The sequence below is a fragment of the Dryas octopetala genome, chromosome 9 (genome assembly GCF_963921425.1).
Source record: "Dryas octopetala chromosome 9, drDryOcto1.1, whole genome shotgun sequence".
Lineage (NCBI taxonomy): Eukaryota > Viridiplantae > Streptophyta > Magnoliopsida > Rosales > Rosaceae > Dryas > Dryas octopetala.
Genome location: NC_141374.1, coordinates 12861618 through 12880283, shown reverse-complemented (window position 1 = coordinate 12880283; position 18666 = coordinate 12861618). Strand labels below are relative to the sequence as shown.

The 18666-nt window shown below is 35.7% G+C and overlaps 3 protein-coding genes across 5 annotated transcripts; 2 read left to right on the top strand and 1 right to left on the bottom strand.

Moving 5' to 3' along the window:
• Window positions 1-7625: 7625 nt before the first annotated feature.
• On the top strand, window positions 7626-11190 carry LOC147274273 (phosphatidylinositol 4-kinase gamma-like protein). Its single transcript, XM_086257087.1, has 2 exons — window positions 7626-9684; window positions 10628-11190. Exons 1-2 carry the CDS (start codon window positions 8314-8316, stop codon window positions 11003-11005), a joined length of 1749 nt encoding a protein of 582 aa, XP_086113213.1. The 5' UTR covers window positions 7626-8313; the 3' UTR covers window positions 11006-11190.
• A 1965-nt stretch (window positions 11191-13155) lies between these two features.
• On the top strand, window positions 13156-14061 carry LOC147274272 (uncharacterized). The gene has a single exon (XM_086227945.1). The coding sequence runs from the start codon at window positions 13274-13276 to the stop codon at window positions 13898-13900; it is 627 nt and encodes a 208-aa protein (XP_086084071.1). The 5' UTR covers window positions 13156-13273; the 3' UTR covers window positions 13901-14061.
• Window positions 14062-15612: 1551 nt separating this feature from the next.
• LOC147274271 (alpha/beta-Hydrolases superfamily protein) lies at window positions 15613-18250 on the bottom strand. Of its 3 annotated transcripts, none has more exons than XM_086256930.1 (3): window positions 18220-18250; window positions 17364-17483; window positions 15613-16663 (listed from the first exon to the last, which is right to left on the bottom strand). In XM_086256930.1, the coding sequence occupies exons 2-3, from the start codon at window positions 17423-17425 to the stop codon at window positions 15673-15675; spliced, it is 1053 nt and encodes a 350-aa protein (XP_086113056.1). In that variant the 5' UTR covers window positions 17426-17483; window positions 18220-18250; the 3' UTR covers window positions 15613-15672. The 3 variants fall into 3 exon arrangements, with proteins under 3 accessions (XP_086113056.1, XP_086113055.1, XP_086113054.1); XM_086256929.1 differs by lacking the exon at window positions 18220-18250 and adding an exon at window positions 18099-18164; XM_086256928.1 differs by lacking the exon at window positions 18220-18250 and adding an exon at window positions 18044-18153.
• Between the last annotated feature and the right edge of the window lie 416 nt (window positions 18251-18666).

Below are 18666 nucleotides of genomic sequence, written 5' to 3'. Positions count from 1 at the left end.
GTGGGGCAGATGCGGTTACAAAGGAGTGCCAATCGATTAGCAAGGAAATTTTTTTTGTCTTGCTATCTTTTAATATCAACATATTTCTTTTTGATTAAGAACTGTTGTCCATAAATTTTAAACTCAAAATCACCTCTGACAAATGGAATAGGGTGACATCCACTTGACCAAATGGTTAACTTTTAATATCAACATTTAAACTTAAACTTATAATCTATTTTCTTTTAAGTTATACACGTTAACCTAATGTGACCTAATTAGATTTATGAAAGAGTTGTCTCTTTTGGATAACGTTAATAGCTTTTTCACATACATTTTTTCAGGTACAAAACATTAAGTTAAATCATGCATATGTAAATATTATTCATAACATTAGGTCAATCTAGGATCTAAGCCTCGACATAGGTCGATTCCGATTCGGGTTAGTTTGAGGCCTAAACTGCAAACTAGGGGTGTGCATTGATCCGAGTGGGTCAGGTTGGGACTCAACCTGCTGGCCACACCGAGGGGGTCAGTTTGGGATGTTGTCGGCCCGTAACTGCCCAATTTCTTTTCGGTCAGCTCGGTTTCAATTTTAGTCAGGTTGCGAGTACAGTGGGTTAGTTTCGGTTTTAGTCGGGTTGTGGATGATCTGCAAGAAGGAGAGATGCTCGCGCGCAATCTAAAAGAGGAGGTCACAATCATAGAGAAGGATGGAGAGAGGAGAGGGTTGAAAAGAGGACTTAAGAGAGTTAGAGAGAGGCGACGACTAGGATTGTTGGTACGACGGTGGCCTATCCACGAGAGAAATGGAGTCGAAGTCTTAGAGAAGATGACTTTGTGACTGTGAGGAGAAAACTTGAGAAGGGGAGGCGAATATGAGTGTTAGGTTAGAAAAGTAAACTTAATGCACTTAGAAATTTAGGAAAATTTTTTGGTATATATTAATATTATTATATTAATAAATATATATTTATAAATATAAACTTAATCGAGTGGGCAGGTTGTTATTGGGTGGTAGAAAGCCCAAACCAAAACCTACCCAACAAATGTCAGACTCAACTGAAATAATGGGCCGGTTTCTTTTGTGTGATGTGGGCCAGAACCGAGCCTACCCGAGTCATTTGGGCTGCCGGTTTTGCAGGCCGGTTGGTTTTGTGCCCAGGCCTATTGCAAATCGACCCAATGGACTCGGTTGAGAACTAACCTACCCATAATTGCCCAAGTTATTTTCGATTGATCGTTTTGGTCCGTTCATTGGTTACCATATGAGTTGGTCGGTAGACGATTATCAAATCTTAAAATTAAACTAAGGCCCAACAATTAGTGTGGCCCATAATTTGGGTGCAAGAACCATATGTCCCAGAATTCATATGTAATTGTCATGGTGGTTGAAGGCTTATCTTATAACCGTAACCGTTCATGTGAAAGCTACAATTTCTGACTTTTTCAGACAAGAAGAGTGCGTACAGTCAAAAGATAGGACCACAGTTTAACAATTAATTATTATAATTTTATTTATTTTATTAATAATTTGGTTTAAAATCTCATGCAATAGAAAATTGATACATTAAATGTAACGGACGAAGTCCAGGTTCAAAACCTAACAGAGAACACGTGTCCAACTGCTGGCCGACCACAACGGTGTTTTCCACCAACGGCCACTTTAGCCTTTCGGAGGAGCGTCGACAATCTGATACAGGTAGCAGAGACTATCAACTCAATACACTATAAAGTCGGTGCTGCACTTTAGACTTTAGATTAGTGTTAGTTTTGTAACATTTAAAGACATAAGCTTCAATAGTGTATGATTTGAGATATCTATCAATTATCTATTTGAAACGAAAAAATGTTTTCAATTAAATTTCTATAGGTTTAGATTAGTTTCAATATAATCTGCAATGTTAAGTTTTGTTCACAATCAACAAGAAAATAGAAAATTAATTATTAGTTAGATGAAATTTTTTTAATTATATCCCTGTGATTAGATGATGTGTCCAACTAGATTCTTATACGTCTTATATGCACTTCATATGATAATTCTGACTTCTACTTACTTAATTAATTGATCGGATATTCTATAATTTATCTTTTATTGTAAATGAAGTCCAATTAGAAGATTTTTATTGAAAAAATTAAAATTATAGCCACTAAAACTCCTTGACTACAAGAACCAAATTTATTATTTTCTCATTAATTATATAGAAATTAATTGTTGTACTTTTGAACAAGTGTGAATTGAACTATTAATGTGATGAGGTTGATCATGCTGCTTCCCATATCAATTTATGTTGAGAAGTTAGATATGGGATGTAGGGTCGTCTTGCACATGAAAAGCCATAATAATGCTATGGGAATGGGACTCGGAAAGCATTATCGTCCTAACTCCTAACACCTTTAATTAGTAATTTCCCTTTTTCCTCATCATCAAAATAATGCAACTACTATAATTTGCCTTTGTCATCAAACAAAGAAAAAAGCAACCTAAAAAAAAAAAAAATTAGGGTTTTTTTTTTTTTTTTAAAGTCGAGCTTACAGATAAAGTTAATAACCCAGCTCACTTATTACAGAAAAATCTCAGCCGGATCAACTTTAATAAAATGCATACGACACGGAATCCATCAAGCGCTCAACAATTGTCACTGTCAGGCAATAACAATTATTGCTACTGTGCGACAGTAACTAGCTATTTGAAGTTGCATAAAAAAGATACTTGTTGATATATTAATGTATTTTCTTACATAAACATGTCAAAAACTAATGAAACCAACATAAAACACACAATTGAAACTTATGAAGTCACATTCACCCGTGTTATAGCATAAAAATGACTGTCACTAATTGCCACTATAGAAATTGAAGGAAATTCAAATGGGGTGTCCTTAGAAAATTTTGGGATTTGTGTTCTTAATTGTAATTTAATTTTTAGGTCGGTTTGATGTTGGGTGATGGATTGAGAAGCTTTAAACATGTTTTTAGAAGCTTAAGAAACAAATTTGAAGTGTTAGAATCAAATGAAAAGTCGTAGGAACACTTAAGCAAAAATCTGGGATTTTTATGGAAGTTTAGACAATTTTGTGTATCCTACTTTAGGACCAATTATCTCGAGTTTTATGGCTCCGTTTTGAATGATTTTTATATGGTTATAAAGAGGAGATGCATAACTTCAAAACGAATATAAGATTGCTAAATTTGGTGAAAATGTGATAGATTAAAAGTCGAGTTAAAGTTGAAAAGAAAAATTGGAAAACATGAGATCAAATTAAGACATGAAATCACCCTTTTGCCCCTCCATTTAACGTATGTTTATGAAATTTTGACATAATGGACCATATGGGCAAATGTCAAATAGTTTGTGAATCAAAATGGCAAAAAAACAAATCGTGGACCAAACCGAGATAAAGTAAATAATAAGTGGATTATTTTGGCAAAATACATATTTCTTACTAGTAGTTGGATGAAAAGCTAACGGCTCAAAGCATAATATGTCTTTTCTTGAAGTTCTCTTTAATTTTTTATAATTATATATGTAATATGAGAAATGCTAATTATGCTAGATGTTTTTTCTTTGTGTCTTTTTTCTTCTATTGTTCATTCCGTAATGTAGTATTACAATTGGAACTGTTCATTTTTTAGATCATTTTTTAAATATTATCTCTACAAGAAATTAACTAAATCGAAAATCGTTTTGTCATCTAACTGTTATTAAATAATAGACGATAAATCTAGATGTTGCTAAAATTGTCTATTTATTTGATAATAATTAAATAAATAAACGATTTTTGATTTGGTCATTTTTTTACATGGATGATCTTAATTTGAAGGGTGATATAAAAAATAATTGATCATGAGACTACACTCCATAATAGACCGACATGAAAAATGAGAAGAAATAAAGAAAAATGCAGCTAACATTTCTCGTATAATATATTGTGCTAGAATCATGAAGGATCTTATAAAGTTATAGACACCCAAAGCACATCTTAATAATTACTCACCCTAAAGCCAGTCCAATACTTTTGAAGTTAGAGCTAGCCCATGTTCAGTGTACTCTACCAATTCTTTTGAGGAACACTCTTTACATGAAATGAATATTAAACAAAGCTTATTTATAATGCTGACATTAATTAATTAGTAAGCAGCAAATCAACCTATAATTACTCTTCTTAAAATTAGTAGCTGGCTTATAAAGGTGGCCTAAATATGAGACAGAAATTAAACATCAAGGTAAGATTGATGAAAACGAAAAGATCTCTGAGTACTATGGCAGATATGTAATATAGATTGGGGACCCTTTTCTAGTGCAACGGCGAGGAACTTGGTCCTTTAATTAATTGTGTTAATAAGAAGGGGGGTGTGAACTATAATGCATGTACATGCTTTGTTAATTACTCTAATTAATTGTGCTAGAGATAACTAGCTAGAGACAAATTGGTTTACATGCTTTGTTAAATTAAAGTTCAGCTTTATAGTGATGACAAATTCACGTGTGTGGCAGAGCACATGTTGAGCAATTATACAGAAACCTAACCCCCTTAATTAACTTTAAATTAATTATATATAATTGGTTCAAGTGTATGTGGATTGTGGCCTCTATTAAAAGAAGAATTTGTACTTCAAGTGTATTTGGCACTATAACTATTTCAATTGCATTTTTTAAATCTATCCCAATGGACAAAGCTATATGTACATGCATGTTTGGAAGTATTTAACGTTAACGTTAACGTTAACATGATTCATGTTTTGTATATATACATGTTTTCTAGCTATTGGCCAAAAAAAAAAATGTTTTCTAGCTAAAATGCATGGACATTATATTTGATTTTATTAGACTAACTTTAACTTCTTATTTTTTTATAACGAAGAAACCTTACCACACATTTTTATTAAATATATGATTATGGAAATTTTAAAACACATGCAATCACTTAAAAATTTCAATCAAGTAATTAGTTCATATGTTTTGTTTCCCCGAAGCTTCAAATCCAAAATGTTTGAATTTACTTCTCCCCCACTTAGGGCTGCAAATTGGCTCGATACAGCTCGAGTTCGTATCGAGTTCCGCTTGAGCTTGATTCGTTTAAGCTCGGCTTGAAAAAAAACAAGCAAAGCTTAAGCTTTAGTATATATGTTCGGCTCGGAAAGCTCGTGAACAGCTTGTATTTTCTGGTTTATATGTTTCATACCTCCTTTTTCATAGCTTATATGAGGACTTGCTATTTTTATTTTCTACTTTGTTTTTGTATTGTTTGGTTTTAAAACTTCTACTACTTTACGTCTTTTTTTTTTTAATGAGAATTTTTACAAATGTTATAAGTTATCGATATTTAGATGAAATTACTTGATACAGTTGTATTTCATGGAAACCATATTCATCTATATGGTGTTTTAAAGAAGTCTTTGGTGCCTATCTAATTTAATTAAAAATATATATTAATTCTAAGTTAAGTTAACATATTATAATGTTTTCAAGAAGAAAATGTTCGATAGAAATTAATATTTTTTAAAAATAATAGCTAATAAAATATTTTCAATAAAATTATGTGAAAAGCTCGATACAGTTCGAGCTCGAGTTCGATTCTTTTTTAGCTCGTTCGAGCTCGACTCGTATAAGAAACAAGCCAAGCCAAGCCAAACTCAAGCTCGAAAAATTTAAAATAAGCCAAGCTTGAGCACAGTGGTATTCGGCTTGGCTCGGCGTTTACGCCCCTAACCCCACTCACTTTACTATTAGACCACCTGGGAGTATTAACTTTGAATTTTCAATAACCTGCAAATGCAAGTGTAACTATTCTCCATTTTCCTTTTCCTTTTCTGAAATTTTCAGACTTTTAGTAGCTCTTATATAAACAAAAAAAGAAATAAAAATGTGTGAACGATATGTTGTGACTTGTGAGCCATTAATCCTTGTTTTTCTATTTTGCTTGAATCCTTAATTTCGTTCCTTTTTTTGTCAAATTTATTTTGGTGGCCTCCCAATTTTCTAAATCTGAATATAGTGACTAGTCAGGAAAATAAATCCAAAATAAGCAGATATCCAAAAAGAAGCAGATATCCAAAAAGAAGCAAATAAATCTGAATGTTCATGCAGTGTGCAATAATTTTTTTTTTTTGTCTGAGTGTGCAAAGGTCCTTCACGGTTTTGGTGCTAAAATTACAAAGCGCGTATGGAAAAAAGAAAACTCACTTCATGTCCTAAAAAGAAAATACAAAACAGTTCCTATTAAAAAGAAAAGGAAAACCATTACAGATTTACAGATATGTGAATATTACACAATCTACAAAAAATGTAGTTTAAATAAAAATGAAGTCAATTTTACTAATTTTAGATAATGAACAAGATTTGTTGATATATTTGTCTTGCTCCTTTTTTGGATAGGAATGGATGAAATTGTTTTTTTTGTTACAATGGATACGGTTCTCTTCCCTTCTTAAAAAGAACATTAACTAAAATGGCAAGGTTTTTGTTAACTAAATTTTGTTTAGATAGTTTTCAATGATAATTCGGTCTAGTGATTACATCAGTATCTCATAGAGACAATTGTTGATTAATAAACAAAAATATTATGATAGTTTTTTATTCATTTAAGGTTGGATTTACTTTAAATTTCATATATTTTAATAATTATAATATTAATATGTGCAAAAATATTCACTTGAAAAATTCAAATTAAGAGACAATGTAATTCTTTTTAAAATACAAAATACAAACTTGTCATTCATTCATATTATTAATAATAATAGGCGAATTATTAATACAGTTGGTGATGTTACAATCGCATCCAAAATTTATTGGGATAAATGATAAGAGGAAATTACAGATTTAGTCCAGTTATTTTATACCTAGTTCAATTTTGGTCCACAATCTTTTTTAAGTTCTGTTTTGGTCCACTAAATGTTCCACTTGTTCAGTAAAGGTCCATATTTGTTTTTTCAAATTTGGCATGCTTTTTATCCTATCAAATCTCACCCAAATTCAGCGAACATATACTTGTTTTAAAGCTATGTATTTCCTCTTTACAACCATATAAAAATCATTCAAATTGGAATTCTAAAACTCAAGATAATTGACCCCAAAGTAGGGTACCCGAAACTGCCAATTTTTCAAACTTCACCCAATCTCAATTCTTTTAGATTATAATACTCCAAATTTGTTTTTATGACTAAGAAATGATGAAATATAACTTATAGTTCAATTATAATTGAAGAAAACACAACCCAAAGGATTTAAAGTCACAAATCTGGACCTTTACTGAACAAATGAAACAATTAGTGGACCAAAACAGAACTTAAAAAAGATTATGGACCAAAATTGAACTAGGTATAAAATAAGTGGACCAAATCTGTAATTTCCTCTAAATGATAAATATACATTATTTCATAAATAAATTAGGCGAGTCAATATTGTGGTGACTAAAATAAAAAATCTGAGGAAGTTGCATCATAATTCCCTAAATGCTCTCTGCCATCCCACATTCCCACCCATATTTGGCAAACAAACGGCCGTTAAATGACAGTTAACGTCGTGGTTTTCGATTTTTCAAACACACGATTACGAAAACACTTCCCGTTGGGTCAAAGCTTTCTATAAAGCCAACGGCTACAATTCCGTTGGCTCTCTCAGTCTCTCAGTGTCTCTATCTATCTTTATCGACGACAAATTTATCGTCGCAGAAAAACTCGGGGAGAAGATCGCGGAGCTTTGTTCGACGACGACGATCCACCTCCCATCCATCCATTGTGGGCAAAACGAAAGAAAAACTCGGCTGGAGTCATTTCCTCGGCAATTAACCGCCACCAGCCTTGTAAGCCGTGCAATGCAATTTAAGCTCTCATTCTTGGCCCCATTTCCTTTGATTCTTTCCCTTAGGTAAGAATCCACTCTCTCCTCAAACATTCTCTTCCCCAAATCTTTATTGAGAGTTTACGTTTTTTTCAAGACCCATCGTGTGTCCTGTTCTGTTCTGTTCTGTTTCTTCAAGACCCCTCATAGAGTTCACTTTGATTCCATTGAAATTCTCTTTGGGAGCTTCAAGAAGTTGGTTTATATATATTATTTGTTCGATTTAGGATCTGGGTTTATAAGGGTTTCTCTTGAATCCCGGGGATTTGATTCAATTTCATTTCTTTCTGGGGATTTTCGATTTTTTCCCTTTACATTGTACAGATTTTGGGTTTTTATTTTTATTTTATTTGTAATTTATCTGGTTTTAGCGTTTATCAATGTGACTGAAGGCCTTGATTAGAGGGCCTTGCACTTTGAATTCAGAAACAAACAAAGAGGTCCTGATTCTTAAGTTTTCCTGGGGTGAAGTTGTGAAAGGTCTTTGAAGAATGTCTGTTGCCAATGTTGCCCTGGGTCCGATTCGCAAAGAATTGGTACATTCTTTTGGGTTCTGGGAAAGCCAGCTGGGGAATTGTTCTAGTGAATCGATCATGTTGTATCTGAGTGTTGCCGGCTCTGTGATTCCCATGCGTGTTTTAGAGTCCGATTCGATTGCTTCAGTGAAGCTCAGGATCCAAACGTGTAAAGGCTTCGTAGTAAAGAAGCAGAAGCTTGTTTTTGGAGGCAGGGAATTGGCCCGGAACGATAGTCTCATTAAGGACTATGGCATTACCGGTGACAATGTTCTGCACTTGGTTCTAAGGCTTTCTGATCTTTTGCATATCACTGTTAGGACCATTTGTGGGAAACAATTCCAGTTCCATGTTGATCGACATCGAAATGTTGGGTATCTGAAGCAACGGATTTTGAAGAAAGGGAAAGCTTATGATCCTGAGGATCAGGAACTTTTCTTCAATGGTGAAAAGCTTGATGACCAGAGGCTCATCAATGATATTTGTAAGAACAGTGATGATGTCGTTCACTTGGTGGTTCAGAAATCTGCAAAGGTTCGAGCTAAACATTTTGAGAAAGATTTGGAGCTTTCAGTTGTGGCATTGGTTTCGAAGGAAAGAGGAGAAGGAGTCAATGGAGTAGGGAACTACCGACCCCAGGAGGTTCCACTTGTGACATGGGAGTCACTTGGTCGAAACTTAGATTACTTGTTGGAACCAATTAATGTCAATCCCAAGGTTAAACTGCCCTCCTATGTATGGGATATGATTAGCTCTACATTTAAAGGTTTGGAGAAGGGCAATCAACCTATCAGGTCCTCTGAGGGCACTGGTGGAACTTACTTCATGCAAGATTCTTGCCAGGAGATTATTTCTGTCTTTAAGCCTGTTGATGAGGAGCCTAATGCAGTGAACAATCCCCGAGGCTTATCTGTATCATCGGATGGTGAAGGGTTGAAGAGGGGAACAAGGGTAGGAGAAGGAGCCATGAGGGAAGTCGCGGCATTCTTGTTAGATCATCCCAGGAGCGGGCCTCGTACTTTATCAGGTGAGACCATGGGCTTTGCTGGGGTGCCACCTACAATCTTGGTTAGGTGCTTGCACAAAGGCTTTAATCATCCCAAAGGGTATGAGTGCTCATCAAAGAATGTTAAGATTGGGTCATTGCAAATGTTCATGAAGAATGATGGAAGTTGCGAGGACATGGGTCCTGGCCGCTTCCCCGTGGAGGAGGTGCACAAGATTAGTGTTTTTGATATAAGAATGGCAAATGCAGACAGGCATGCTGGGAACATTTTGTTTAGAACAGAGGAAGATGGTCGGACTGTGCTTATTCCAATTGATCATGGATACTGCCTGCCTGAGAATGTAAGCGTCTATGTTCTTTCTTTCATGCTTTGCTATCATAGTAACATTTTAAATGTTTGCACCGCATTTCTTGCCATGGCCTTCTTTTCATAATTTTCTGTGAATTATGAATCTCTGAATATTAGATTTTAATATCCCAGGCACTCAGTCTCCATTGGGTACAATCTAGGTGTGTCAAACATAGGGTTCAGGTTGGATCTAATTGAAATTTTCACTAGAACAATAGCTAATGTTTAGATTGGAAAAGATTGTTTAATGGGTTATTGAGTTTTTCAACTTAAATTAAGGTAGTGTTTGGTTAATGAAAGTAATAAGTTACAGAATTGATTGAATCACATGTTTCTCTTGTATCTCACACTAGTACAAAAATGCTAATGGAGGATAGGTTTTATTTGCATCTAGCAATGGTTTATAAATAAAGAAAGAAGTAAAGGACATCCCAGTCTTTGAAATATGATATGGAAAGTTTGAAATTTCTAGTTTTTAATCTCAATGATTCAATATTCCTTTGGCTTTACTGGCCACAAGCTTTAAACCCTATAGAAACAGTTACAAATCAATGTTCAAACAAATAACAAGTGATTTGTTACTACATATCAGTCCAAATGAATGACTGTTTCTGATTAAGCAGCCTTGAGGAATCAGTTGCTCATCGTCATAATCCTTGAAAGTTAAAACTTTTAAGCGAAAACATTCTAAAAGTTTTCCTGATTCTATTATGATGTTAACATTAGTTGTTGTTGAAGATGGACAAGATATATATAATTCTTTTATAGATGAGTTTTTCAGAGGCCTTAAACAAACACACAAGCAATAGAACGAGAGATTGAGAATTAGTATTCCATTCATATCTGTACAAATGCTTTTTCCTCACTTTATTTGTGATCATATTTGGTTTTTGTTTTTTTTTGTTGATAAGGTTATTTTTTTGCTCTCTGTGCAGTTCGAAGATTGCACATTTGATTGGCTTTACTGGCCACAAGCTCGCCAGCCATATTCTCCTGAGACCATTGAGTACATAAATTCTTTAGATGCTGAACAAGATCTTGCACTTCTGAAATTTTATGGGTGGGACATTTCTCTTGAGTGTGCCCGCACACTCCGTATCTCAACAATGCTTCTGAAGAAAGGGGTAGAGAGAGGTCTGACCCCCTTTGCCATTGGGAACCTCATGTGCAGAGAAAATATAAACAAAGAATCGGTGATTGAGGAGATTGTTTGTGAAGCTCAGGATTCCTTGCTCCCTGGCATGAGTGAAGCTGCATTTCTTGAAGCCATCTCCCAGGTCATGGATTCCCGAATTGACAAGCTTGGGAAATAATTTTCATCTATGTAATAGGTACATATTTGTATGTATTAATTGAATGACCAGTCCATTTTTGGATGGACTGCAGGTTGTATGAAATGGGGATGGCTTTTCTAGTTGCTTATAAGCCTGAGGCTTCCCTTTCATTTCTGTCAATTTGACAATTATAATACCAAGACTTTTGTCAACTGTTATTTAAAGTGATCGTTAATAAGATGTATTCTGATTTATGTATTGCGGGGGTCTGTATTACATTACTTCGGAGGCGGAACGTAGAATAGACTAAAACGGCCAAGCTTTTGAAAAACTAAAATTCAATATAAGTTGTAGAATACCAATGTATTGAGCAGATTTGTTGTTTATATTTACTTTTTTTTTTTCTCTTCTAGAAAATATTAAAATTAAATCTAACGCTACATAACTCAAACCGTGCAACATCATTTGGATATTTATTCTTTATGATTATTGGTAATGTAAGTATTAATGTATTATTATTTTTTGTACTTAATCAATCATATTGCTTTTTTTTTTTACTTTTTCTAAGACGGGGGTCTTAGCCTTACTTATTTGAACCACACAATATCAATCATACTTATTTGAACCCAATTATTTTGTATATTGTTCTTAGCCTAACTTTTTGTATGTGATTTTTTCCTATATTTATACTTGCAAAAAACTACAATCATTGATAATTTATTTTTGTAGTTTCCATTGTTTTAAGGACCATACTTCTTCAAAGCCCAATTTCTTAAATAAAATCTCTATTAAATAAAACAAGAAAATTAATATTTAAGAACTATGTGCTATACAAAGAAATAAGAAAATTAATATTTAAGAACTATGTGCTATACAAAGAATCAAAGACAATTGATGATGGTGATGATTAGTGCAACAAATGTGTAAAACATGGTTCCACAATAATTTTTTAACATGCTCATAATAAATAAACTTTAATTGTAAATATCTATATGAATTCTCAAAATCTTTATGAATATATTTTAGGTGTAGTGTGATTCAAAGAATGTGTCGTACCATTCATATTATTATATGAGGATTTAATATAGATATATGTACATAACCTAACAATTTCATACTATATTTTTTAATAATGAAAAGAGTTTTAAAAAAAAAATTTTAGACACTATTAAAATTATTTGATGAAATATTGGTAATAATTAAACATTTAAGCAAAAAATTTTGTCACCGCCCCGCATAAAATCTTGATAGGATTTTAAAATATATTCCTAGTTGAAGCCTCTCGCCATCATTAGAGGTTGGAAAGGTTGTTTTCTGCTTACTTTGGTAGTCAAAGTCTGTGTTTTAGATATAAAATAACTGCTAATTTGTTTTTCTCATGTTTTCATTATTTTCTATATTGTCATTATTCATCTTAAGAAGTGAGACCAGAAGAACATGGCACCTTGGCCGAACCACAAATTTGTTGTAGCATCATCTTCTTAGGTATGATGATTACCATCCCCACAGGCTCAACTCAGCATTTCTGGTTGGAAACCCCTCTGTCATTTAATGATTAACTGAAGAGTGAAGAGTGAAGAGCGGAGAGTGAAGGGTGATGTTTACTGGTTCCTGCCAAGGCCATGTGAGAGTTTTAACTTTTAACCCTACTACATACAGTAAAAATTGACATGCTTCTACAAATTTGTCAGACCCACTTTCCTATTTTTTTTCATGGGCCCACCCTCCCTCACTTTAATCCTTGATACCTTCAAGTCTTCAACCTATTCTTGGGCTGCAAATTTGCTTCGGCCATTATGAACCGAAATTCATGTTGCGTATTTTATGCAATAAATGTATAGATTTGAAGTTTTGAACCCAGTAATGTATAGATTCGAAAGAATTTGCTTGGTTTTCGAAAAAATGTTCCGTCATAACCTTTGTTAACTTTGCTTACGTGATAGACTGATAGGATATATTGGTCATTTCGACCTGCTTGGATCACTCAATATCCTATTTTTATCACATAAACACAAAAGTGGGACCCACCTTTTGCCACGCCAGCTTTCCCTCAGACCCACTTTTGTCATAAAACTAGTCTCCCGTTCACAGTTTTGTCTCAAGTTCTCAACCCACCCACTTCCATTTTTCCACATTTTCTTTCCTCACCCTCCTCTTATTAACCCCGGGAGACCCAACTCCGCATCCAAACACACCCCATATTCTCTCTCTCTCTTCCTTCTCAGTCTCTCACTGTCTGTGTGTCACTCACAGATCCACCGCTACCTTCTCTTCTCTCTTATTCTGAGCTCATTGGCTTCTTCAGCCATGAGCAAGCCTCAGACTCAGAGACCCAAACCACCACCTTCGGGTCGCACAAACCTCGCCTCCTGCATAGTCGCCACTGTCTTCCTAGTCTTCGTCGTCATCGTCTCCCTCATCGTCTACTTCACCGTCTTCAAACCCAAAGACCCCAAAATCTCCGTCAGCACCGTACAGCTCCCTTCCTTCTCTATCCAGAACTCCACCGTCAACTTCACTTTTTCCCAATACGTCGCCGTTCGGAACCCGAACAGAGCGGCGTTCCGCCACTACGACAGCACCCTCCAGCTCCTCTACTCCGGCAGCCAAGTCGGGTTTATGTTCATACCCGCCGGCAGGATCGAAGCGGGTCAGACCCAGTACCTGGCGGCGACGTTCTCTGTCCAGTCGTTCCCGGTTTCGGACCCGAATCGGGCCGTGGGTGTCGTCCAGGACCCGATGATGGGGCCCACATTCGACGATGGGTTAAATGGGTTTCGTGGGGGTGGGGCAACGATGGAGATAGAGTCGAGGATGGAGATGGCGGGTCGGGTTCGGGTCATGCACTTCTTCACCCACCATGCGGAGGCTAAATGTGGGTGTAAAGTTATCATTTCTGTGAGTGATGGATCTGTGTTGGGTTTTCATTGTTGACTGTCAATTGTTTTTTTTTTTTCAGGTGAGTGACAGAGTCTAGCTTAATTTGTAGTTTTTGCCAAAATTGGTAATTTGGGGTGTTCAATTTGTTAACCAAACCAACCCCATTTTAATGAAAGTGTAAAAATGAATTAATTTTCCATAATCATGTTGTTCTCTTCTGTTCTGTCATTATGCATATTCTGGGGTTTTTTGTTTTTGGAAATTATTGGGTTTTTGGCTTTCACTTTGTTTAATTGGTTTTGGTGGTCATATATAATCATTCATAAAGCTACTGGCTTTGTGGACAATGAACTTGGCATTGTTGTGAGTTGTGAGCTGTGTAGCCTTGAAGAAGAGGGAAGGTGGGTACACACTACACAGTGGAAGGGGAGGCTTTTTGCTTTTGCTTTTCTTGGGTTTGCTGAATGCTGAGAGAGAGAGATAGATTAATTAGAGTTTAAGTAAAGGTTGATACTTGGATCCTAATTCCTACTCATTCAGTCATTCCTAGTTTCTGCTCCTACATGTGGATTTTGGACTCTAATAATATAACAACATGAGCCAATTATTTGGGGTCTTTGGGACTGAGATGATTGATTGGGAATGGGTCCCAGCTGGGCCAGCTCCCAGGTCCAATCATCAAGTAAAGGATATGTGTCTGTGGTTAAAGAAGCGTGAAATATGGCTACTTAAATAAGTTAATATAATCTGGGGATAAGCCTGCTTTGCCGGAATTGGGATGAGTGAAAAAATAAAATTTTCATGTACCAGGTTATGTTCTGTCTTTTAGTACGTAATGAAAGAGGTCAATACTTGTGATAAGTAAGTTTTTTAAATGAAAGAGCGTGTGATTACTGATTATAGAGAATCAGTGGTGCTTGTGAACTACTAATGCTGTTAATTCTGGTGTGAAAGACTGGTAACATAAAATTGACCGTAGCAGTAATTGGTTAATTCAGTAAAGTGGTGATGGGGTAAATTAACTGATTATTAGTTTATTACTGTGTGGTGGAGCCGTGGAGGTCACGGTGGAACAAAATTCAAAGACCCAAATAACAACAAACAACAGTGGCAGAGCTTCTAGTGTTGAGTAGATAGTGCAGCCATGGCATTGGGATTCGAGTCTGCCTTTTTGACTTTCCCTTGATTATTCACACCTTGTTTTACGGCCATTTACGGCAATTGGACATTTGGACCCTACCCGGTGAAAAAAACCCTGTAATTGTCTTATTTTCCTTGTCATCTAGTTTTTTTATTAAAAAAAGTTTTTCTTTTTGGATTGATAAAAAAGAGTTAAATGGCTCATGAACTATGTAGAAAGATATTGATCATGCAAGTCAAGACCTTCAAGAATCTGTATTTGCCTTCACTGGACGTGATGGAAGAAACTAAAATTGTCCCCCCCTTTTTTTTCCATTCAAATGTGAAGCTTTTGATTTTCTGTAAGTTATAAATCTATTTTAAGGATTTTATGATTAGATCAACAAAAACAACTTATAGACTTATAGTCTCTATGAGACAATTGTAGTGGAGCAAAGGCCAAAAGCTCAGAGAATCCCCCTACCAAGAAAGAAACCAGTAGCTTCAACTTCAAATCATATGTGTATGCTACAATCACAATTTACAAATCTTTCTTTCACATAACAAAACAGCCTCCTAATTCGATCTTCATTTGTTTGGTTTATTCTTTCCAAATTGATGGCTGATACCAATAACTTAGAGGCTGCTTAACAAATCAAAACTATTACAAGTACATTGGGAGATAAACAAAATCATTACACGCAAAACTATCGGTATCTGTGGACCTCAGACTGCAATTGCAGACCATCTCTCCACCATTGGTGAATTCCATGGGCTTCTTTAAGATCCCTCGAAGGGGTTAAATTAACTGTTAGGTTTGCAGAAGGAATGAGATGCAACGGTGGCTCTGGCGTTGACCCTTTTCCCATTGCATGCATTAGTAGACCCCCAATGGAATTCTGGGTTGCTAATCTCTCAATGGCTCCTGCTCCAATCTCCTTCATCTTCTTCCTATGCTCAAAATACCCAATATATTCAGAGCAGAGGTCATCAGTTGGATTGACAAATAGACTAGGGAACCATGCAGACAGAGTAGTGAATGGGTCTTCTTCTGATCGACCTCCCCTCTGTTGTGTAGCCTTAGCTTTCATTGCAAGAGTGAGTCCTGCGGTAATCACACTGCCTGCAATCCGAAGCCCATGTTTCACATTCTTATCCTTAATCCTCTCTATTGGGGCAGAAACAAATGGTGGATTAAAGAGAAAAGATTTGAGAAAAATGCCAGTCTTTGCCATAGTTTTTCCAGTAAGCATTGCCATGGATGACCCTAAGGAATGGCCAGCTAACCAAACATTTGCATCACCTGCTGCAGCAACCATATTTCGAACAGCCTGCATAGCAATCTCAAATCGAGATGTCCGGTGAAGTCCATTTCGGATTACCTCAACATCCAACTGAAGATCTCGTGAGACGGAGTCCTGCTTCGTTAAGGTGCCTCGGAAGGCAATTACAAAACAAGGTCTTCCTTCCAGTGAATGGCTAGCAAGAGAAGGAGGAGGCTTAAATTCATAAATGGCACCAAAGATGGAAAAACCAACATCATCCACCAGCTGACGGAGCAACTTAAAATGGAAGAACTCCCACCAAGGCGGAGCAAGGGCATGGGGCCCTTCACGTTTCTCTTGGCGATCCCGCTCAAGAATGTAGACACCCTGAACCAAACTGGCAGCAACGGACCTTTGATGATGAGTGTTCTCCCTGCATAGGATGACACACATTTTAATTCCCATATCATCTTGCAAATTCAAAGGAAAAAAAGAAAAGAAAGCAACAATATTGAAGCGGCTGAATTCCAGAAAACAAAAAGTTGTTTCATCTTGACCAATATTGGTGATGGATAGACAATGACACAATTAATTTAAATTCATGCAAGAAGTTTGTACAAGGAGACGTTTATTCCGCAAGATAGAAAGCAACTTCAAGATATTACAAACCACAACATGGAAATCTGCATTATATGATGCCAGATATGACATAATTCGGCGTCTGACTGTCAAGACACAGATAAACAAAGTGCAATATAAGAAAACAACGCATGAAGTTGGCATATCAACTCAGAATGCACAGGCCAGTATATGAACTGCTTGTACCATCAATAATTCACATTACAGGGTTGATAATTGCAATTGCGAGAGCTCAAACCACATAAGAAGGAAACAGCTCTAATAGAAGAATCCATCTTCATATGGTTTTGTTATTAGCATTAGTTCATTGACTAAAAAACAGTCAGTCACAACTCACAAGCACTTCCTACACACCATTGTGGGAAAAAAGATACAAACTTAAGATTCCAAACCTAAAAAAAATTGTAGGATTTAAAAGAAGTTCTTTCATTCATTCACTCATCTTTTGAAAGAAAGCGTGTGGGGGTGAGGTGAGGGGGAGTTTAAGGTCTCACCAGTCAATTGAAGTTAGGTGCAATGGTCCTGAAAGGTCAAAACATTCCCTCTCGGAGGCCATCTACACCATATGTTACTCTCTCTCTCTGTGTTTCCTCTTGAAATCCTTAAAAGCTGTTCTGCATTCCACAAGTCCAGAAAGTGGTCAGTACTCAGCACTCATTAAATATATTATAAACTTGACTTCTAAATGGATAACACATATACACTCCTGAGAAATACAGAGAGACAAAAACAATATGAAACCAACCCATTGTTTGCTTTATTTCCAAAATTTTAATTACAGTTTCCCTTATTTTACATTATGCAAGGCAATTCATGAATTGCTTTCTTATGACATGGAAAACAGTCTCCAAGGCTAGTAGGCTACCCTTTTATCTAAATCAATTCAGATCTGATAACAAGCCATAATTTTTAAGTTCTTCAAACTGCCATAGTCTCTAACTAGATCACATAAACTCCAGATAGATCCATTCATTTTCATCATTTTGAAACTAAAACCAATCAGAACAACTATATTTGGAAGAAAAAAAAATCAATATACATGCTCCATGAAACAACAAAAGCTGTCAACAAATCAAAATAGAAAATAAAAAAGCAAATCAAACCCAACCCATCATAAGATTCAAACAAGACAGATAAAAATTCTCAAAACCATAGATAAAAGAGAATGTCAAACCAAAGGCAATAGCAGAGAGACAATCATATAATCAAAAATGTACAAATGGACCAACATTCTGATAAACAAAAGGAACTGGGAAGGGAAGCCAGAGAGAATTTAGATACAAGAAAGAAATGATTATGAAGATAAATCGTTGAAAATTAAAAAAAAAAAAAAAAAAGTTAAAAATATACCTTGAAGAAATGAAAGGTGGTGGGCCGGTGGTGACTACTGACTGGTGAACAGACAGGAGCCTGATTAGTGATTATGAGGGCCTGAGCGGTTGGTGAGCGGAGCGTAAACGCTAAAATGTCTACGTCGGATTCCAATGCAAGACGTTTTCCCAAGCCCAACGGCTACTCATTTAACAGATTTATGCTCAAACGACATCGTTTTAGGAGTTTCATGCCATTGACCTATTTTGTCCAAGTGGCTCCACTATTAGTCCCTTCCAATCTGTTCAGCCCATGAGGTTTAAAGTAGGCCCAAGAAAGCAAACGAGGAGTCCATCTAGAATTTACTCTTTATTTAAACTTTTATTTTGCCTTGTCTAAATTGCTTTACAAGTGCTCCACACCTTAGAAATTATGGTTCCAAATTGCATATTCTAGTATTCTACTATTCCAAATTGCGTCTAAAAT

What these genes read in the sequence shown, in the direction of transcription:
- LOC147274273 (XM_086257087.1), top strand. Translation starts at nt 8,314, where the DNA reads ATGTCTGTTGCCAATGTTGCCCTGGGTCCGATTCGCAAAGAATTGGTA. An exon ending in GATACTGCCTGCCTGAGAAT is followed by an intron (nt 9,685 to 10,627) that starts GTAAGCGTCTAT and finishes CTCTCTGTGCAG; the next exon opens with TTCGAAGATTGCACATTTGA.
- LOC147274272 (XM_086227945.1), top strand. Translation starts at nt 13,274, where the DNA reads ATGAGCAAGCCTCAGACTCAGAGACCCAAACCACCACCTTCGGGTCGC.
- LOC147274271 (XM_086256930.1), bottom strand. Translation starts at nt 17,425, where the DNA reads ATGGCCTCCGAGAGGGAATGTTTTGACCTTTCAGGACCATTGCACCTA. An exon ending in CACCTAACTTCAATTGACTG is followed by an intron (nt 16,664 to 17,363) that starts GTGAGACCTTAA and finishes CATCCTATGCAG; the next exon opens with GGAGAACACTCATCATCAAA.